The 23,541-nt window shown below is 33.4% G+C and overlaps 1 protein-coding gene across 1 annotated transcript; it reads left to right on the top strand.

The window, feature by feature from the left end:
- The first annotated feature begins 12,866 nt into the window (after positions 1 to 12,866).
- LOC110094162 (ataxin-3 homolog) lies at positions 12,867 to 22,744 on the top strand. Its single transcript, XM_020819327.2, has 2 exons — positions 12,867 to 13,363; positions 21,729 to 22,744. The coding sequence occupies exons 1-2, from the start codon at positions 13,118 to 13,120 to the stop codon at positions 22,434 to 22,436; spliced, it is 954 nt and encodes a 317-aa protein (XP_020674986.1). The 5' UTR covers positions 12,867 to 13,117; the 3' UTR covers positions 22,437 to 22,744.
- The last annotated feature ends 797 nt before the right edge of the window (positions 22,745 to 23,541 follow it).

Genomic DNA, 23,541 nt, shown 5'->3' with positions numbered 1-23,541 from the left:
GTTCATGTTCAGTTCATGTTCGTTCGTTTAGTGCTTATCGAGCTTGTTCGCGAACATATTTAACGAATTTTTTTAACTATCAAACAAACACGTTCATAAGCATATCTATGAACAAACATATTTATAATAAAAGTAATTGTCTATGTAACAATTGCAATGATTATTTATATTTATTAATTTTATAGTCAAATATTAATTATTTTATCGATCTTATTCACGGTTCAAAATCGAACACCAATCGAGCTTTTATCGAGCTTCTTATCGAGCTTAATGTCGAGCTTGTTCACGAACTTCAAATGATGTTGTTCGCGAACATAAATGAGCTGAACGCATTAGTGTTCAAGTTTGTTTATTTAAGAATCAAGTATTTAAAATATTGTTCAAGTTTGTTTGTTTTGTTAATTAAACGATCACAAATTAGCTTTAATCGAACCAAACAACGAGTAGCTCGTCGAACGTTTGGTTCGCTTGCAGCCCTACCGAAAACGTGTCCAATTAAAAAAATATTAAAAACTAATTGGACACGCGTGTCCGACACGTATCTTAAATATTTTATAATTTTTTTAAATATAATTTCTTATGTTTGGCGAGATTTAAATTAAATTTCTTGTTTTCTATCTACAACACCAAATCAATGTCTGCATTTAATACCCATTCATCGAATATTCTCATTTTCATTTCTCTTTGTCAATGAAGGTATTTTCATCTCCTCTCTTTTTGTACAATTACAAATCTCTCTTGTTGAACCAGAGTTGAAAGCAGTGATATTCAATGATGATGATATTGAAGGCAAAAAACAAACCTCTAAAGCTAATCCTAGTAGTTAAAGTTTGAATGTTTGATGTTGTAGTAAGTGATTATTTGCTTATATTTTTGTGGTTGTATTAGATATTTTGTACTAAATATTGTATATTATAAGCTAGACAAATTATCATATCATTCATTTATTATCGTTTGTCATTTTTAATATGATATTACATTAATATATATACACTATATAAAAAAATGTATTGCCGTGTCCGCGCCGTACACGTGTCCTATATTTTTTAAAAAAACTATGTCCCGTGTCCGTGTCGTGTCGTGTCCGTGTCGCAGTGTCCGTGTCCGTGCATCATAGTTTCTCATGAATCATACCTTATCTTATTATATGCTTCAGTTCTCGAAAAATTTGCTTTCTCTTAAAGTAGTTTGGGTTATTGAATAAATAATTCTCTTTTGGATTTGAAGTTATTTTGTCTTCCAAAGTCTCCTAAGATGCAGTGTCTTTTTTCAATTACTTGATTGTTAGTTTCTTCTTTACCTCATTTTCTCCTTAATTTTGTTCTTGGTTGCAAATTGTAATAGGTAACTTTATCTGATACATATATGATGCATTGCAACATCCTTGTTAAAGTGTAACTTGTATTTTGTTCTTTCTATATATATTTTCGATTATTTTGTTTTTTGTTTTTTTCAATTATTTTGTTAATTTAGTTATTGTTTGCAAAATGCAAGTGTAGTTAACTAATTATGTCACATCTAAGTTGTCAATTGTTTACATGACATTTTAAAAATACATGTTTCTTTGTTTGATTTCAAATTCTTATGGTGAAATTTGAGGCTGTAGTTTCTTGGTTTTTCTGAAGACATTTTAAATAGGTTACACAGTTCTTAGATAGCATCCCTGTGTCTTTGATCACAAAAGTTTTTTTCTTTTCCCGAATTAATTGACTGAAAATGATGGTTGTTGGTGTTTTATCATAAAATAAAGCTTGTGAATCATGCTTTGTAAATTATTTAACTATTTTTCTTCCAGTTTATTTATTTTTTATAAATATCCGATGAAGATCCAAATCCTTAATTTCTGATCCAGTTGAATCCTGATTTTAGTTGTTAATTCTCAAATTTTTTGAATATTTTCATAAAAAATGGGCAACATATCTGCTCTTTGGAATCATTTCACTTAACTCTCAATGATTAGAACTTTTGTAAATGCAGAATATGAAAAAAAATCCAAATATTGAGATGCAAATTTTTTCACACATATTTTAGAGCTGATAATGTTTTTTTATGCCTGCACTTACAAATAGTACCAAAAGAGAGAAATTTTGTGAAGGCAAGGGAATATTAAGGTGCCAAGCTTTGCTAAGGATCTGGCCTTTTCACTGTAGCTATATGTGATGGCTGTTCCATTGACTTATAGGTTGGAACTTCTAGCTTTCTCATGAAGCTGCTTCTTTCTAAGGCTTCGTTTGGGACAGCTTTTTTGTTGCTCTGAAAATGAAGTTTTAGTACAAAAATTAAAAATTTGTACTACAACTCCGTTTTAAAAAGCAATAAAAAAATCGTCCCAAACGAAGCCTGAGTCTAACTTTGGCATTTAGGATTTTTGTTTGGTTAATCAATTTTTTTATGAAATATAAAGCACAGTCGAATTAACATATTATGATCAAATTTTAGTTAAGATGACCTTGTTGGAAACACATTTTCTAAACATTAAGGAATGCATATTATTTACTGTTGCTATTTCATTATGTAATTCTTATAAAACGAACAAATATATATAAATGAAGTTGGGGGTGTAAGCGAGCAAAAACAGCCATGAACCAGCTCAGACTTGCAATTAAAACTTAGCACTAATGTACTATTGCTCTCAATCATAAGCTTATGGCAAATCTTATGCTTGGATTTAACATTGTTTAAATTATTTAAGAGTGAGAATGTATTCAACAATTCAATATGATAACCTCCGTAATTTGAAAACATAGACCAGTATAAGAATTAATAATTAAAATAATATTGAATTTTTTTTTATTTCTCTCTGGTAATCAAAACATTTGATCACTAGAATTAATGATGATATTAATTAAATTATAAAACTAAATAGAGGGTGTTTTTATTTTACTCTATTATAAATGTGCTGCAAAATGATTTATATTTTTTCTCTAAAAGTGCTTATATCATTTAAGGTCTTGAAAATGACAATACTAACTTCCAATGGTGACAAAAATCGACAGAAATATTCCAATGGTTGAACCAGCAGAACACATTCATTGAAAAATTGACAACATTATGATCTAATTTACACATATATTTCACATTTATCAAAAAAAATTATACAAATAATATCTTCTTTCAATTTGTCTTAATTGAAGTATTAGATGTATAAATAATCAATATTTATACAATTTATATTTCATATTGATATAGAATTTATTCATGATTTATAATAGGGGTGTCAATATTTGACACGACCCGAAAATTCGACTCGAACCAGACCCTAAAATTTCGGGTTAGGGTCAACCAGAATCCGAAATGGGTTGGGTTCGGTATCAACATTTTGACCCGTTTCAAAAATCAGGTCGGGTTCGGGTTAACCTTTTGACCCGAAAGTGATCCGATTTTAACCTAGCAACCCGAGATTGACCCAATTTTTACCCGTTTTTCACCCAAAAAGGGGAGATTGAACCGTTTTTTACCCAAAAATTAGCCATTTTTTGTTGGAAACGAGTCATTCGGGTCGTGTCGGGTTGATCCGGACCCGAAACGGGTCGGGTTCGAGTCCGGAAAACCGACCTGTTTTTAAAAGCGGGTCGGGTTCGAGTCCAAAAAACCGACCCGTTTTTAAAAGCGGGTCGGGTTCGGGTTCGAAAAACCAACCCATTTTTAAAAACGGGTTGGGTTCGGGTTGACCCGAACAGTGCTGGGTCAGTTTCAGATTCGACTCAAACCCGACCCGTGACCCGAAATTGACACCCCTAATTTATATCATATCATGATTTTTAATTTTATTATATATTTTTATTTTTATATATATATATATATATAATCATTAAAGAATATAAATGTTTCGAATTTTAGGACTTTTACAGCCCATTTATTTGAATTTTATTTGAAAATGAAAAAAAAAAAAACCTTTGAACTCCCTACATGGTTATAATAAAAAGCATTTTCTAATCATCACAAACAATCATATAATCACTAATCATCATCGCGTGCTCTTTTTGAGCAACCTGTATATAGGTCATGCTTTTAATAATTGGGGGCTAAAGCAACATAAGCACCTTCATACAATCTTGTGAATTAAACGATTTAATTATAATTTAACCCCCTTATTTTTAAGCATAAGCTTGGTTATGTGCATAAAATTGAATTAGCAAACATAAATATTCAGATTGTTTCTAACCTATGAATAATCTAATATGCCTATCCCAGTTCACAAAACATAATCATAAAATCCATCACATATAGCCACACCAAACAGCATCACACCACCCACCAAAAGCTAGAGTTAGGTGTTCAAACAAACAATTCTAAGAATGTGTCAAGCTATATGAGTTTGGATAAGTGCAGAGTTTATTATTTCTTAAAATTTTTTATTGTTCAAATTTGGTTTGTTGAAAGTCAAGGGAACTTTAATTTAAGTTTAAGTTTTAGTGTTATTGAAGTTTTAAAGTTTATTTTATGATAGATTTTTATTATTGATTGCTAAAAGTCTTTTGATTAACCATTTCAATCATTAAAGCTCCCAATTAAATACACATTTTTTATTACTAATTTATAATATTTGAAATTTAATACCCCGTAAATTCATTTGTGATATTGTCACAATGGGCACAATGGACATGAGGATCAAAGCCTCATTATGACATGTAACCTCGTAGCCCAAGGTTTCTAGCCTATAAACTTTATAGACAATGTGAAAATTATCTTGTCCTTTATGTTTGATTATTTTTTATTATTGTTCACTAAGTTGGGTGATTACTAGATTTTGGTAATTAAATGATTTTTTATTATTTATTTATTATTATTAATTAAACTCATCTCTATGGCAAACTTTCAATTTTATTCAAAATCTTGAATGTTTCTAATTTTTAAAAATTTATATATTTAGTTTGTTATATGTTTAACATGCTCTTCAATTTTTATTTATTTATTATTTTATTCATTACATTTATCATTATTATTATCATCTTATTTTACTTCATTTTTTTAACTTACCAATTTTATTATATTAATTAATTTAAGGATTAATTAATTCTATTTCTAATTAAAAGTCAAATTTTAACTTATATTAATTTATAATTATTGAAGCATAATTTAAATTATTAATTAAATAACACCCACATATTCAATGTCTCTTATACTTGCAAACTATTATGGGATATGAACTAAATTCAAGTAATCAAATCTAAACGCTCCTAAAACTAACTCAAACACCAAACATTCAAACGATGGGTTCAAGTTATGAATTTAAATCATATGAATTATGAAATAAAAGTAGGGGTTTCTACAAGACCCTAAGACTGGAAGAGCCTAAAAGTACTAATGAGAACATCCGACCGTGGAAAGTTTATCAGAGAACGAACCGAAGATCGATGTCCACAATTAGGTCAATTTATTTTTTATCTATTATTTGTATTTGATTTGTTTATGTATCTTTTTTGTTTTTAACCTCACTTAAGGGAGTAGGTTTATTTAACCCCAGATGATACTTTTGTCTTTAGAAATGTTATTGTATTTTTGACTATTTATAGCCCATTTCCACTCCTTTGAGAGGATGATGAATATTATGAAAATTTTAGCACTTGTATTCTTGGAGAGTTGTGAGAATTCTTAAAAGTTTAAAGTTCCTAGGTGAGGGCAAAGCAACACCCGTTAGTCGCAGGAAGTGTCCGGGCTCGCGATCAACATCCTCCCCCATCTTCCATCCTTTCCCCCTCCTAGCCACCAACCCCCCTCTCTCTCCCCTCCCTTTCTTTTCTTGTGGTCGAACACCCCTTCTCCCCTCCAAACTGCAGGCCTAAACTATTCCCCCAACCCTAGGCCAAATTCCCCTTCCCCCCATCCAACTGCCGGCCATCCATCATCCCCTCCTTGGCTTCAAAAAATTCCAACCTAACAATCACTACTTTCCTAATTCATCTCCTATTAAATTTGGAAAGTCAATTAAATTCAGATTTGAGTTCATATTTAAATTTGAATTTCCATTCTAAAAATAAAATGAGTTATATTAGGAAAGATCCCTCAATCAATCCAATTTGAATTTGACTTTAAATTAAGAAGAGATTTGCATTAAACCTCTTTCCTAATTAAATTTGCTAAGATTTGAAACCCCTCCCTATAATTAACTCTTTTCCAAGTTGTGGCCCCAATCAATTCTCCCCATCAAGAGGTCGGCCCCTCCCTCTCCCCCTTTCCCCTTTTGTTATTTCCAACTAATTATCTCAATCAATTTTTCCTAACAAATTTCAAATTTTGAGATTTAATATGAATCATATTTCCTCACATGATTGACAACTCTATTAAATCACCAACCCACCTTCCCAAGCAATGCTAGCCGCCGCCCCTCTTGCCTCTTTCACCCCTTTTCTGAAATTGCTAGTTGTTGTCCAAAAGTTCCCATGAAAAAAAGACCTAATTTCCTCCTCATAGCATCAACTACTACAAAATTTCAACCTCACAAGACTGTTGTCCTACATTCAGGAATTAGTTAGCTTGTTGTCAAAAAATTCTAGCACCCAATAGCTTGTTGTCCAGACGTTCCAGCACGTCTTCACTTGTTGTCCCGCCGTCCAAAACACACTACTTTGTTGTCTAGACTTGTGAGAAGACTTCCTATTGTTGTCCTTCCTTTAGAAGCAACCATACATCGTCACAGTTGTCTCGCATCTCCTAATTTTGGGTAAACTCTCTCCCTTCCTCGCACCTTTTAATCCTTCTTCAATCATGGCATCATTTGATCATGAAAATCTATCTGCACAGCCCAAGTTAAGAGTGTAAGTGAGAGGATTCCCATAATGGCTATTTTAACTGTTAAATTAGGGATTCCTTTTAAAAACCCTACATTTGCATGGTATAATTTAATATGGTTGTTTTGTGATTCTAATCTTTTCTTGTGTAATTGATTGCCTAAGATTAATCACCAAATTATGGGTTAAAACTTTGCTAAAAATGCAAGAAGTTAATTAATTGCAAAGCTTTATCCCTATTTATGTAACTTTCCAGCCTATTGCATTTGTTATTACATGTAGTCTTACATCAAGTATATTGAATGACTTACAAAACCTAATGCTCTCTAAGTTTAAAAATACTAACCTTAATGAAGCTAGTATAGAGTGGCATTCAGCTGTATCACCTTCATTTGAAAGCAATGGAGACGATTAAACTCCTTAAACCCCCTTTGTTCATCTGATTGTTGTCATTCCTCGCAATTTATGCATACAAATAAAGTGGTTAGAAGTTATTTATTGAAAAGCAAGGACTATAAATTGAATTTAAAAGGAAATAAATATATATCTTTTTTCAAGCTTCTTTCACATGCTTTGTTTTGTTTGTCTTCCGAATTTCAATTTTGATGGAATGTTTACAAGTTTTGATGTATGATAAATTTTCATAGGCAAATGATCTACGATAGTTACAATTATATGAGTACACATCCAAGGCTTGTATACCGCATTAAGTGAGTTTTGGTGCATCATTATTGCCTAAGATTTTCTTCCGACACTAAATCTTACTATTAATTTTTTGTCCAACTAAGAACATTACATGTGTCACCCAATCCTTAATTTAGGATAACTTTTGCAGTACAAATATGATTTGGACAGCTGATTAAGAATCTTGTGAGGACCATCCAAGGCCTAATAGCATTAATTGGCTGATTAGCATTTAGAAAAATAACTTTTTCTGTTATGCTTCTTGTTACTGGGCATAAATTCACAAAAACTGGAGTTGAGTTGAGCAAAAATAAGAATTTTAAAATTGTACAGGTGACAACTATTGATGATAAGATTGTGATAAATAAATTAGATGATTTTGAGATATGTCTAGTGTATGAAAAAAGATGCACTAATAAGATTGATTGATGAAAATAATGTGAATATATTAGAAAGGAAAAAGGAGAGACGGGTTAAGATGGCTAGAATTTTACATTAAAGAAAAGGTTTACAGCAATAAATGTTACCTGATGAAACATCTGATAGTCAAGAATTGTGTAACTGCATCCTACTTGCTGATCAGATTAAAAAGAAAAAAAAGATGTGTTTTAGATCCGTTCTAGCCAATAGCTACCTCAATGTCTTTACGCAGGCAGGAGGGTTCCAGGCCAGGCTGGGCACTTTCGGCCACGGGATGGAGTCGGAAGCGGGCAGGGCAGGACCGGCCGGTCTTCACGCGGAATGGGGTCTCCGGACCAGGCTTCGTTCGCACTGGGCAGGAGGGTGCTGCAAGATCGGAAGCGTGGAGCGCAGGATCCGGGCGATCACGCTGGCGATAGGACTATACATGGGCTGGATGTTAGGTTGAGGGCTGGTGTGGCTGTTGGAGTGGAGAGACAGGCCTTGTGAGGGTTTCGAGTGAAAGAAAGAGGAAGATAGCACGAAGGAAGAGCAAAGGGAGCGTACGAAGACGTCTTAACCGCCCTCGAGTTCCGCCATTTTTATCTCCCTGTTTCAGTTTCTAATTCGAAAAATTCCGGCCGAATGGGGGAAATTTTAGTTGGGAATTAGTTCTCTCTTATTATTATTATTATTATACACCATCCAAAAATCATCTTTTGGAAATTTCTGAAATTAAAATTGGGAACATTCGTGCTCCGATTTCAGCAAACTTACATCAAAATTGAGCGTCTTAGAATTACGAACCCAACACACCAAAATCAATCAAATTCAAGCCTAAATGAGTTCAAATCAAAGACCCGAATCACTTTTGGAAGGTTCAAACCGCAATAGGGATTAACAAACGAATTTCAAACGTAACATACATATAGTCGAATCGAGCGGCTCGACGAGACGAATCCAACGTGCCTAAGATCATCAAAATACGATATCATTTTATTTTATTAATTTTTAATTATTTTTAAATAGAATTTAATTAACAAAAATTAAATAATTAATTTTAAACCTAAATTTAATATATTATATATTATAATTTTCAAAAAAAATTAAAGGATTTAATTTAAATTATTATAAATTTAAAATATTAAGATTAGGGCTTGGCCGCTTGGGCCTCTTGAAGTTGGCGGCTTGCTGCCGCCTGCCTGCAGTCTGTTATGATGTTATGTTACAAAAAATAGAAAAAGTGGTGTGATAAGGATGTGATATAATAACTGTAATTTTATTATTTTAGTGATATAATAACATATTACTAATTACCTCTACTATTAATCTATTATAGTATTATACTGTTATGTAGACATGTAGTGTTATCATGTAATATTGTTATGAAATATGGAGAATAGGATGAAATTTTGCAATATTTACAGACTTGAATAAGTTTATTAGTCATAGAGATGTTTGTCTATTTGAATTGTTAATGCATGTTGTTGATGTTATGAGTAAAATTTTGTATTTTTGTATTTAGATGTAGAATTCTAATACATTTGTTGCGAGTAATACTTCTGAGCATAATCAGCATGTTCCTACTGATAATGAAGTGGAATGTGATAGTGATGAGTTGAACAATGCTAACACAATAAGAGATGAGGGAAGTGTTCATAAAAAGAAAAGGAGGTTGACTTCTACGATATGGGGACATTTTGAAATGTTGCCACTAGCAAATGATGGTGAATTTTTTCATAATAGGTGTTGTTCACATATAATAAATTTTATTGTGCATGAAGGATTAAAAGAAATAAATTCATATGTTATGAAGGTGCGTGAAAGCATTAAATATGTTAAGGGTTCTCAATCAAGAAAACATAAGTTTCTTGAATGTGTAAGGCAAAGTTTTCTTGAAGATAATAGAGGCGTAAGGCAAGACATACCAACTAGATGGAATTCAACTTTTATTATGTTGGACAGTGCAATTTACTTTAGACGTGCTTTTATGCATTTAGAGTTCGGTGACTCCAACTACATTTGCTGCCCTACAAATTCTAAGTGGGAAAAAATGGTGAACATTTGCAAGTTTTTGGCACCATTCTACGAAATCACTAACTCTATTTCTGGATCCAAATACCCTACTGCAAATCTATATTTTCCATGTATGTCTACTGCGTATGCCACGTTAAAGTATGAAATGTCTTGTGGGCAGGAATATATAAGAAGATTGATTATTGGCATGATTGCCAAATTTGAGAAGTACTGGTTAGACTTCAGTGTTATTTTAGCAATATCTATAATTTTTGACCCAAGATATAAATTTAATTTTGTCGAGTGGTGTTACAAAAAACTATATGTGGGGGATTCTATGGCTAAGCTTGGCAAAGTTAGGGATAAGTTGGAGATATTATTTTCTAACTACTCAGCAACAAATGAGGGAATCTTAACCCCTGAATCTCAAACATCCCAATCTTTACCACAAAGTAGTTCTTCAACTAGTAATTCTATAATAATTATTAAATCACAATTCCTTCAGATTTAGTGTTCTACTTTTCCATTTATTACTACATCAACAAATTAACACAACCCTTAAGATATTTGGTATTTTGCACTGGATTATGATTCTTTTCAAGTAGAAGTAACAATGCCTAGGAAAGTTAGAGCTTGAAAGTTACTTGGATGATCTCAAGTTGGATAGGAATTGTGAGTTAGATATTTTATAGTATTGGAAAGTTAATCAGTTCAGATTTCCTCAGGTCTCAAGAATGGCTCGTGATGTTTTGTGCATACCAATCTCCATTGTGGGATCCGAAAGTGCTTTTAGCAATAGTGGTCGAGTTCTCGACCAATATCGAAGTGCATTGAAACATGATATTGTGGAAGCGTCGGTATGCACAAAAGATTGGTTGTACGATGAGCAAGGTAATAAATTAGCATTGTTAAATATTAATTCTTGAATTGTAGTGTATAACTATAAGTGTACATGGTAACAAATTAATATTGCTGTTTTTTTAATATATACAAAAGACCCAGAGCTTGATGCGGTGACAGTTGATATAATGGGTTTGGATTTCGACGTAAACCAAATGGGAGTTATGAATGACTTAGTGAACTTAGCATCTTAACCTTTTGAGACATTGTTCTAGTGTTATAATTTATGTAATTTGTATTATGAGCACTCTATGGGGAATGGGTTAATATTTTGAGACAATCTGAATTACTCAGTGAACATTTGATGGGCTTTGGAGACATTATTCTTCACTGCTTTATGTTGTAAAGCATGTTGTTGTACTATTGGTGGCTTTATGTTTCATTGTTTTGATTAATTTCTTCTTCTCTGCTTTTATGTTAATTTTAATAGTTGTTGTTATGAATATTCTAATAGATGTTATTGGTATAACAATTAGGTTTACTATTATTGAGGTTTATAACAATTTGAGTAATGTCATTTACTGTTATTGCGAGATAAATGTTGTTGGTATATGGTGTTGCCGGTGTTGGAATTGGACAGTTGGCTGGTGTTGACATTTGGGTTGGAGTTGGACCGTTGGTAATTGGTTGGTGACTTGCTGATAGTTTACTATTATTGGTTGTTGTCTTCCTGAAAGTGTTGGAGATAGTTTTATTGGTTGTTGTCTTGCTAATAGTGTTGATGTTGATTTCTTGATGATAGTTTTTTTTTATGTTATTTGGGCTCTAAGAACTGAGATGCATACTCATGTTGGGTTTTAAGGTTGTCCCTGAAATGGACTATGTGGTATTGAGTATTGACTATTGAGGTTGCTAACATGCTCTTAGTTTTTTTTTTTTTTTTTTTTTTTTTTGGGCTCTCTGAGTTGTAGTTGTTGGTAGCTGTCGGATTTTAAGGTTTTTTAATACTGATGTCTGTTGTTGCCTGTTGGTTTTCAAATTTTCTTTTGTTGCTTGTCTGATTGGGCAATGGGCAATGGGCAATGCGCTATGAGATATTGAGGTTTATATGGTGATGATTAAGAAATTGGTGAAGTTATGCATCAGTTGCGTCGCACAGTTAGATGCAACCGAGTTATAAATTGGTAAAAGATTAAAAGAAATTTACATTGGGTTGAGCGGATACTATTTAATTGAATAGAATTACCAATTTGTAACTTTGGATGGCACATTTTATGTTATTGTTGCATATGATGTTTCTTTGCTATGTTCACCCTGAGCCTACGACTTTGATTGCTAGTAGTCAACGAATTGTTGCTTTTATTTGTTTTTTTCTTTTGCAGCCTTGCAGGTTAAATTATGTAAAGAGTGAAAGATAAAAAGCAGCTCGCTAGCTTGACACTTCTTTAGTTAAATTGTATTTCTATTTTATAATATTTTTCTGTAACTTATATTCTTATAAGTTGTAACTTGCATTTTATTGTATAATTGTAAATTTGTAACAATGTAACATCCTATAAGACTATATGTCATTTTGTACTAGTAGTCAACGAATTGTTGCTTTTATTTGTTTTTTTTCTTTTGCAGCCTTGCAGGTTAAATTATGTAAAGAGCGAAAGATAAAAAGCAGCTCGCTAGCTTGACACTTCTTTAGTTAAATTGTATTTCTATTTTATAATATTTTTCTGTAACTTATATTCTTATAAGTTGTAACTTGCATTTTATTGTATAATTGTAAATTTGTAACAATGTAACATCCTATAAGACTATATGTCATTTTGTAACATGTAACTTGTATTTTATAATCATATTAAGTATTTAAGTTGTATTCTTCAATTCTTGTAAGTTGTAAATGTATATTTTTTTTTGTAACAGTAAAAAAAACATATTAAAAAAATTACCGGGTTAGCGGGTCGGGCTTACTCGGGTCATGTCAACCTGGAAACCCGCGGAAGATGGAAGGATCGGGTCCACAAGTCGAGTCGGGTCAACCCGTAAACCTGCTCGGGTCTGGTCCAGGTTGTATAACATGACGTGTCGGGTTCGGATCAACCCGTTTACACTCGGGTTAGTACAAGTTAGACCCGAATCCGATCTGTTTACCCGAATTGACATCCCTATATATATATATATATATTGCTAACTACGCATAGATTCCCACTTTTGTGTTTGAGACGAAAAATGCAGCATCACTGAAGCACTCGTTGTCTGCCAGCGTAAGTTGCACACCACTCCACGTGGAAAACCGTTGTGTGAAAGGAAAGGCCACAATGGCAACCGTCGTCTTTCGTCTCCGGAGTAAAAACAAAGCAAACGAGAAGAGCTCTTTCTAGCTTCCACTCCCTTTAGGGTTTGGCAAACTCGCATTCGATCCATCAACAAGATTCTTCAAGGGCTTTCCCCTTGAAATGGAAGGTCCTAGCAATGGCGGGCTCCTTTACCACGAGGTGCAGGAGGCTAAACTGTGTGCAGTTCACTGCGTGAATACCATTCTACAGGGGCCCTTCTTCTCGGAAGTTGATCTTGCAGCGCTTGCCTCCGATCTCGACCAGAAGGAGCGGATGATGATGATGGAGGCAAGCGGCGGCTTTTCGGGGGATTTCCTATCGGAGGGCTCCTACAACGTGTCCATGGGCGGGGATTTCAGCATTCAGGTTAGGGTTTTGTTTTCAGATCTGTTCTAAGTTTCCGTAGGAGTTGGTGAAAGCGTAGGGTTTCGCGAGCCAAAGTTCTTATTTGGGTGAACTGAGTACGAGGAAATAGGGCATCGATTCTATTATAGAGTTAAGGTAAATTTGAGGTGGAGGCCTTTCTGCTTGTCGGAGGCTTATCAAACTGGACTCGCTGAACTCTTCCTGAAAAGTATAAACTTTTATGTAGATCGAATGCACAGCGAAGAAGCAGAATTTCCATTTATAAGTCCTACAACCACTATGGCTTTATGTTGTCAAAGAAACAGTGTACAGTCAATTGAATGCAAAATGCTTACTAGATAAACGTTTTTCTGCTGAACTGTTTGAAATTAATGTATTAGTTTTTATCGATGCTAGTCTAGACTCTAGAATTATGATTATGTAGCATATTAATTTAGGGTTATCCCTTGTGATGACATTCTGATGGTTATTTTTTACCACGCAATTGATCAACGTTATCTCCTACATTTTAAACTGATTATTATTAACTGATTCTGGACTTCTGGTAGCAAAAGCTGCTTTTAATTGTGACGAAAAACTGCAGGGAAACAAATCTTCAAATTATTCTTGAGAGTGGCTCTCTATATCTCCCACTCTTACCTCTTCTTTTTTCTTGTTTATTGTTAACATGTAATCTGAAAGTATTGCCATTGTCACAATAACTTTAAAATTTCAAAGTTTGCCTTAGTTCCATAATATTTTTATGCCCTTTTTAAACTTTGCAAAGTGAACCCTCATTGTAAGTAATCTGGGAGGGATTAGGTTCCAAATGCAAATGGTTAAGATACCACAAATGCTGATACAGATGAGGGTGATGAATTGGCTTTTTTACCAACAAAGATATGCTCAAACATGAGGATGACAACCTATCTACTTCCTTTGTAAATTGAAGAAAACTATTTATTCGTAAACCATCATATACTATTAATCACCTATTGAAATGGCTAGTACCTTTTTTAGGCGGTTAGCTTAGAAGAGTAAACTTTTGCTTGTGCCACACAAATTGTTACAACAAGAAAAAATCATTTGGATTAGGGTGATTTGCAAATAGATTCACAATGATTAGAGAAAGGGATATTCATTTGCATTAAAACTTATCAGTTATTTCATACAATGGATTTTTTATCTCTCCCTCTTCATTTTCCTATGATTGAAAGTGTGATTGGATCTTTATTGAATTATTTTCTTAGCACAAGCATATATTTATTTATATTTAGGCAAGTGAAGAGAAAAATAAAAAATATATATTATAGGAGAATTTTCTCATTGATTAGAAAATACAATAATTTGAGAGCGTAGATTTGTGTTATCTATAGTTAGCACATGTGATCATTTTTATATGATAACGCATCCCCATAAATTCAAGATGATACAGAAGATGCCAAATTGAGTTTGGAAGCAATAGTAATCAGAGATGCAATAATCAATTTTTTGTTGCTTAGAACTAGTAAGTACAAGATGAGCGTGATCTATTCATTAAAGAGAGGGTAGTTTGAATCGGCCACAATAATTAGTAATGAAATCTATGCTAAGGAAGAAAAGGATATGATCCTTAATATAGGTAACAATAGAGAGAGTCAATGAAGAGTATTGATAGAAAGTATTATCTAACTGACCTTCTTGGACTAGTAAAGAATAATAATGTGTCACCATGCATGACATGACTGGTTGGTAATCATGCTCTTATGAGCACGTGAAGCATTGCTTTTCTTTGAGATGAATGGATAATGCAAAGACAATTTTCAAAATTTTCAAAATCTCAAGATGCAGAAAATAAAGTGGGTTAAGCAGTTATTACAAGGGGAAAGCTGTAACGATTTTATTTTTATCACCCCATGCTAGCATTGTTCTAACCTCATATTAGCACTTGTCTCAAGATAAAGATAGTATTGAGTTATGATGGTTTTTAAAATAAAATGCTTAAGTGTCTACCTTGGCCAATTTTAAGCCCTATATAAGTCATTAGCATATTTATTTTACTATGAAATTAATTTTTGGACAATTACTTTGATTTTTGTCAACGACATTGAATCGCCATACAATATCCTTTTAGCTACCATTGAGCCACCAAATACTGTTGAGTCTTCATGAAAGCACATTGGATAGGTTCTGATTGAGTCTCTGTGGAGTTAATGCCTTACAAATTTCAATCCTGTGACTTCTTTGATAGATGTTGTGTGATTAGCAATAGAAGGGATACTTTGAGCTAGTCATCAATGATGCAAAATATGGGTACAGAGGCTTGTCCTTTGTTTGTGTTGTGGAAAAGATGCAAATGAAAACAGTAGAACTTAAAAACTATGACACGATTTTTAAAGTGGCGGACATATGTCGAGGCATGTTGGAATTGTTTCTGTGTGTTTGACATAGACATGGGAGGCATTTCTGAATGTGCTTCCTAGATAATTAACCATTGAGTTGTTTAACTCGCTTTCATTAGTTGAAAATTATTTTGAGGGAAATATTATTTAGTTTAAAGGGTGAAAAAAGAGAGTTTGTATACAACAGAAGGATAACATCAAAAATTAGGTATGATTAAAATCATATGTATCAGTTTATGTTTGTGAAATTTTGTATTATTGAGGAAAAACTGAAAGAGATTGGTGTAATTTTATGATATTTTTATAAATAAAATTTTGCAGTTTAGTTGGCTCTTTTGAATTGGAATACTGTATGAGGTAAGGTATATGAAGTGAAAGTGTTTATGAAATTTCAATCTAACCATCTATTTCCGCCTTGGTATTCTAGGCTTCTGACATATCAAGAATAGTACATCTAGCCAAATGGGCTATTTTACACAAACCTAAATGATCTATTAAGCAAACCTAGAAAAACCTGTTTCTAGCCAAATAGTTCCAAAAGCCAAAAAGCTATATACATAATAGTTTTGAGTTTGTAAGTCTTCCATATATGTAGATTTGGTAGGAGTGAGAGAAATTGATAACTTCCAAAATTGTCATTTTCGTCATGTACATCAGTTATGGACATTATTGTAAATAACAGTAAAAAAATTTAGATATCTTAAAACAAAAATTGTTCATTGAATTGAATATAGTTCAATCAATTGATTAAAGCATTCAAATTATGAACCTTTTTTTTTTTGTTAAATAGGATTATGACTTTTGAGATTGGGTACTAATGTGGTTGGAAAAAATGCCATAGAAGATTATCCAAACTTTTAGGGGCATTTGTTAACAAATTAGAGGAAGTTGGTGAAGCAGGCGGCAATATAGAGTTTCAATGCCATTTTTGTCAGGGAAAGTTCAAGTGTACATATTATAAGGTGAGAGATCACTTACTCAGACAACGTGAGGGCCGTGAGGCATATATTCGATCATGTCCTAAAAACATCCACACAAATTTAGAAAGTGTGAGACTTCGATGGTGAAGCTAAGTAGAAAAAGAAGAATGTCTTCTTTAAGAAGCTTCCTCTTTCTTCTTCTGGGTAAAGTGGCTATTATCAATATTGTAGCTCCCAAAAAAGTAGTCTTTTATTTGGGGTCAAGGGCTACGACCAAAAAAAGAGGAAAGTGCCGAGTTTTAATGCTATTGAAAGAGCCTTTAAATTGCCAACTAAAGATCATTTGCATAAGAAAACTGCTCACACGTTCAATTCTAGAGCACTTCCCCTTCATTTAGTAAGAAATCCCTACTATTTTAGTGCTTTCTTACATGCAGCCAACACCTCACTTATTGGATATATTTCTCCTATTTATAATCTTGTGAGGATAATATTGCTTCAAAAAGAAAGAACAAATGCTGAAAGAATGCTGTTAGGAAATACTTGAGTTCTCAAGTATTTCTAACCCAAACCAGTAAATATACAACAGCCAACTGCTGTCCACAGCAGCAAAACAGCAGGAAATCGGTGAAAACACAGCAGGAAATAGAGAAAAACAGGAGAAAAACACAAGATATTACTTGTATTTCACTAGAAATCAAAGAAAGCAGCAAAGATACAATATGTTCTTCAATCCGAGAGGAAGAACAACTCTCCACGATCTCCGGCAAAGCCAAGAGCCCAAAGCAAACCCTAAATCTCAAAGAGAAAACTCAAATTCCAGATCCCCTAATTCCCCCCCAAATCTCCTAGTTATACAAATTCCTCATAAAGGACAATAATTGACTTCCTAAAACAGCCCCTCATTCAAAAATCTCCCTCCCAAATTCAATTTGAGCCAACGTGGGGTCCACAGGGGAGTTCCGCCCCTTTGCTGTTTTTCCGCCTGGCATAGTATCGAACCGGTCCAGTGGGGACCGGTCCAGTCGTAACAAATGCTTGAGCCCATGAAAGAGACTTGGAATGAAAAGAGAGTTATTATTGTTTGTGATGGTTGGAGAAATGCTCAAAAAATTTATCTGATTAATTTCATGGTTGTTACAGAATCTGGTCCTATGTGCACGATGGACATAACTATAAAGGATTGTTTAAAGATAAGTTCTACATTGCAAATTAAATCTGGTTCCAAAGAAAGAGGTTCAACTTATCACTGATAACGCACCAGTTTGTAAATCTGTAGGTGTTTTGATTGAAACTTAATGCCTTCATATTTTCCTAGGCTCATTGTATTATTCATACTTTGAATCTTACACTGATTGATATACGTACTCCAAAGAATGTACAAGGTAATGAGATCACTTATATAGATTGCAATTGGATCACAGACATAGTCAACGATGCGAGCTTCATAAATACAATCATCATGAATCACTAATGAGATTATCAAATTTTAATTAATTTGTGAGTGATAATGTTGGCTGTAGCAGACTCATTTTGCTTCAACAACTGTTATGTTTAGACAATTCAAAATTGTTAAACAAGGATTGCAGAGAAGCCAATTATGAACGAGAAAATATTGGATAATTTGTGGTGGGATATAATAGACTATATTATTACTTTTATCGAGATAGTATATGACATTAAAAGTGGTTGATATTAACAGGCCTTCTCTTCTACTTGTGTCTGGCATGCATGATTTTGTAATTGAAAAGGTGAAATATATCATATATTGACATAAAGAAAGGAAAGATGATGAGGACTCAGCCTTTTATAAGGTGGTGTATGATATTCATGTATAATTATGGATAAAAAGTGACACTCTCCTTTGTTTAACTCGTCTCCCAACCCAAGACAACTTTCTATATTTTCATTCTTCTTAGCCCGCCCAATTTCATTATGAATCTTATTTATTAGATAATTTTTTTATTAGTTATTACAGCCACACTTGGCTAAGTGAAAGCCCCAACTCAGATTGCCTTAAAGATCATTTTTTTCAAATATCAGATGAGAGAAATAAATGCTTAAAGATCATTTTTTTCAAATATTGAAGAGAGAACAATGGTTAATTTGGATTTTCCAACTTCATTCGGTTTAGTGGCGCTTTTGCAGATCATGACTCTATAGCTACTAGAGGCAATATTGATGGAAAGGCTTAGTGGATGATATATGGTGCTAGTTCCCCATGATGGTAAAGTTTAGCTTTTAAATTGTTAGCTCAACCTTATTCCTCTTCATACAACAACATCAAGCCTTTATCCCACTACGTGGTACTAATATCCCTCAACCTTATTCCTCTTCATGTTGCTAAAAAAATTGGTGTACTTGCTCCTTTATTAATTCATTTAAGAGGATCAAGCCCACTCCTAAACAAGGTGAAGATTTAATGTTTGTACATGCAAATCTTCAACTTTTATCTAGGAGGAACCCATAATATACTCAAGGAGAGATTAAGTTGTGGGACATTAGTACAGATACATTAACTGCAATGGATGGCATTAGAATACATGAATTTATTTTTTCTGGATGAAGGTAAATATGTCATTGAAGAGGACGTAATTGCTAGTGTGAGTAATGACATACTGTGAACTGTGTTAACTCTAATTAATTTGAAGAGGGCATTAATATTTAGTTTTTTGGAGGTTTTTTGACATTTTGAAAGAAAAATATGTGACAATTAAAAGTGACTAATGAATGCTCATTAGATAAAGCATTTCTTTTATTATTTATAATGTTTGTTATCCTTATATCATTATGAAGTTTCTTTTATGAAGTATATGGGACAGTTGAAAGAAATTGATTATACTTCATTTTGTGATGTCTTTAATAGAGAATAGTATAAATTATAGTTTTATATAATAATTTATAAAATATAATGTGTCCACAACACATCGTGCCATATTTTTGCAATTATATCATGTCTTCATGTCCATGTTGTTCCATCATTGCATTTCCGTGTTCGTGTTTGTGATTTTTAGCTAATTATATTTCTAAATCATAGTAGTTCAAAAGTTAGAAAACAATATGCATGCATGTCTTCATACGTTACTCACTAAACATTTCTTTATCTTGTAACTTTCACAATGATAGAAAAATGAAATTATTAGCTTTCTTTATTATTTTAATAGTTTAATTTATCTCATTTTATAATACAGTTTTCACAGGAGTACCATCTAAATCATATCATTAGAGGCACATTCATCTCGATAATCCTTTCTAAATCTAATCCCTAGGAGCATTTTTTTTTTCTTTTTCTTTACACGTAGATATATTGTGTCGTTAGTCAATATCATTAGAGGGTGAACACTATCAATCAACATGGTACATGCATTCATCTCTACATAATATATTCTTTGCACTTGTCTCATCATACATTTATTTTGAATAATAAGTTTTTCTTATTATATTATAAAATATTTATTTGAGATTTAAACATGAAAAGTGTTGGATGACATTCATATTAATATAAGGATTTCATGAATAAGAAAGAGAAAATCACTTTACAAGTTTGCAATAGAAAATTGATTTTAAAAATAACATTTCTCAATGCATATAAGGGTCATAATAATTAATGCATTAAATTTAGAGTAATGAAAATCATTACTATAAATTAGCTTAATTACCAACCTTAATTGGAGGTGTCGTTTGTCACTTGAATGTTGCTTCCCTCAATGATGCCTGCATCACTAGATAGTAATAGTGTTTTTGTTAGGTGAGAACCATTGTTGCAATATTTTGCTAGTGGAAAGTACTAGACAATTAGTGAAGCGACCATGGTCATTAATTTTGGGATAGACGTTACGGGCATTGAGAATGAAAATTGCATATGTTGCATTGCCAGAAGGTACTCTCACTCGTGCAATTTGATAAGAACTCAAGTGAGGCACTTGCTCTCTTTTTTTTTTTTTTCAAAGAGAAAATCTTGGAATGTTCATCTTGATATTTTCAATGAAAATTAAGATCTTACCAGGAAATCAGTTGATAAAGCGCTTAAAATAATGTATGTCTTTAAGAGAAAGTAACGGACTATTTAGTTTTGCGGGGTGGGAAAAAAAAAAAGTTTTGCGGGGTGGGAGTTTGGCTTGACAGAGGGAGGCTATCAATTAAGTGATTCAGGAAGTGGATTGGCTTTATTCATTAAAGAAAATAATAAAGATTTACAATTGGAACCATCATTGTTTCAGATAAAATATATTAGGGGAGACAAGTGGTTGTGTTTTTTTGCGCATGGGTTGGAGATGGTTGAAGTTCCTCAAGGTTTAGACACAGATGGATTTTACTGCTTTATAATAGTTATATGATGAGAGCAAAGGGAGAGAGAAACAGCCAATTTAAATTAATTTTCTGTTTTTTTTAATAATTGGCAGGGAGGGGAAGATAGAATTTCCTTCAAAGGTTGTTGCTGCAAAAGTATTTGCTATATTCTTAACTAAATTTATTGCTTTATATAATAGTTGAGAGAGAGAGAAAGAGATAGTGCGTGTGTGTGAGGGAGAGAGAATTTCCCTCAAAGGGTGTACATGCGGAAGGATGTGGCGTATGATGAAGGGAGAGATTAAATTTCGTTCAAAAGATATAGTGCAGGAAATGTGTTACAATCTGGATTTAATTTCTTTCTTTTGTATGGTAGGTAGGGAGGCAGTGAGGGCAAATTCTGTTTACTGTTTATGTGTGAGAGAAAGAGAGAGAGAGAGAGAGAGAGAGAAGCAGCGTGGGATTCTAATCTTGCTGTATATGAGGTATGGAGGGAGCGGAAGGACGAATTCTAATCCTGCTTTATATCCGGCTACCGCGCCATCATGCAGGCGGAGGCCCCTTGAATTTCCTTCAAAGAGTGCAGGCATACTTGTGATTTTATCAGTTCTTGACTACAAACATCCTTACATATTTCATTTCCTCTTTTATTATTCTACTGTTTTAAAATGGCTAATTTTGTCTCTGATTTCTATTCATAATTCTCTTCCCTTTCAGCACAAGAATACATCACACAATTAAGATGATTAATATTTTGATTCTTCATCTTCCCTTAAGTCTTCTATTTTATACCAGGTTTTGCAGAAGGCTCTTGAAGTATGGGATCTTCAAGTTATCCCCCTCGACTCCCCTATTGCCGAAGCATCTAAATATGACCCTGAGCTGGAGAATGCCTTCATTTGTCATCTCCAGGACCACTGGTTCTGCATCCGCATAGTAAATGGAGAATGGTATAATTTCAACAGTCTCTATCCTGCTCCCGAACATCTCTCTAAGTTTTATCTATCTGCTTACTTGGATTCTCTCAAGGGTTCCGGCTGGAGCATTTTCTTAGTTAGGGGAATATTTCCTAAGGAATGCCCTATCTCAGCATCTGATTCTGCAAATGGTTTTGGCCAATGGCTGACACCAGATGATGCAAAGAGGATAACAATGTCTTGCAATCAGGTCCAAGGTCCTACACCAAGAGATCCTTCAACTCCACCTACTAATCAATCACCTGAAGAACCTGATTCAATTGCACAGCAGGAAGAACAAGATCTTAGAGCTGCAATCGCTGCCAGCCTTATGGATTTCTCTGATTTCCGTGCCAGAAATAGCGGCAAAGACGATATAAGCAGCTCCATGCCTTTAGCGACCGCCATGGCGAGCTCGAGCTCAGCTTCTGTTCTGGCTGAAGATGATGACGTAGTTCATCCTGATGCAGGTGCTAATGAGGTTGAGTTCAAAGACACCAAATTGTCGAGTTCTTTTTCACATGGTAAAGATGATGACAATCAATGAGTTGCAGACGGACCATGCTTATGCTCTTCAAAATGGTTTCTCACTGCACATCTAAAGAGAAAATTTATAGGCCTTTAGTTTTCATTTCTTTATAGTTTGAACTTTGAAACTTGAACTTCCATATGGATAAATGGATACTCGGTGTTTGTCGGTCAGGCGCCTTGTGGGAGCTTTAACTTCTATGTGGATAAATGGATGCTCAGTTTCTTTGTTCAGTTGTGTGCTTTTAGATTAAGATGAACATGGTAGCATTAGGAGAAATGATTTGCTTAGTAATGTTAAAAAAACTTTATGTTTTGTATAGAATATTTTGATTTGGACAATTTTTTTATTTGTTTTCATCAAATACAAATGTCAGAAGAACTATTAACAGAACATGGAGTGCAATGTCTCAATTTGTCAATAAATTTGAGCGATAATGTGATAGGAATAAATTAGAATTATATGGCAATGACGAAGGGAACATAAATTTATTGATTGATATACAAAATTAGATAATAATTTAGGTTTTATTTGGAATGATTTTTTACTGTTTTTTAAAATATATTTTTTAGTATAAAATTAAACAGCCATTCCAAATAATAAGCTTTAATGTTTAACTTTATGAGTAAAATCGTTGATTTTTTTTTTCTTTATAAACTTAAATTTATTGATTGATTCCCTAAAAATTTCTAGTCTCATGTGAAAGCATCTAATTCACACAATTTAAATCCCACGTAATATTTGGATATAAATTAATGCAGTTGTAAGGGCATTGCTTCACACAGGTAAGAATTCTATAGAATAAGGCTAATCATTAAATAAGAGATTTTTAAATGCCAGTAGCGCACGAATTACGGTAAATTTCTGCTGTTAAAAATCATATAATTTTATTTATTTATTTATTTCACTAGTGCACCCACAACTGCAAACAATTATTAGGTCTGGACACCGGACGTAGCTCTACATCCGGAGGCCAATAGCATGTCACCATGTGCTCTTACTCTTTACCGCGCGGCCCAACGATCCGACCCGGACCGGAACCCGATATTGCTATGTTCGGGTATTGCTAGGTATTGCTTGACAATAACGAGAAATACCGCTCTGTCAAGACCAATACCTAGCA

This window comes from Dendrobium catenatum, unplaced genomic scaffold, assembly GCF_001605985.2.
Source record: "Dendrobium catenatum unplaced genomic scaffold, ASM160598v2 fragScaff_scaffold_71, whole genome shotgun sequence".
NCBI classification, from domain to species: domain Eukaryota; kingdom Viridiplantae; phylum Streptophyta; class Magnoliopsida; order Asparagales; family Orchidaceae; genus Dendrobium; species Dendrobium catenatum.
This window is presented reverse-complemented; position numbering and strand designations above follow the sequence as displayed.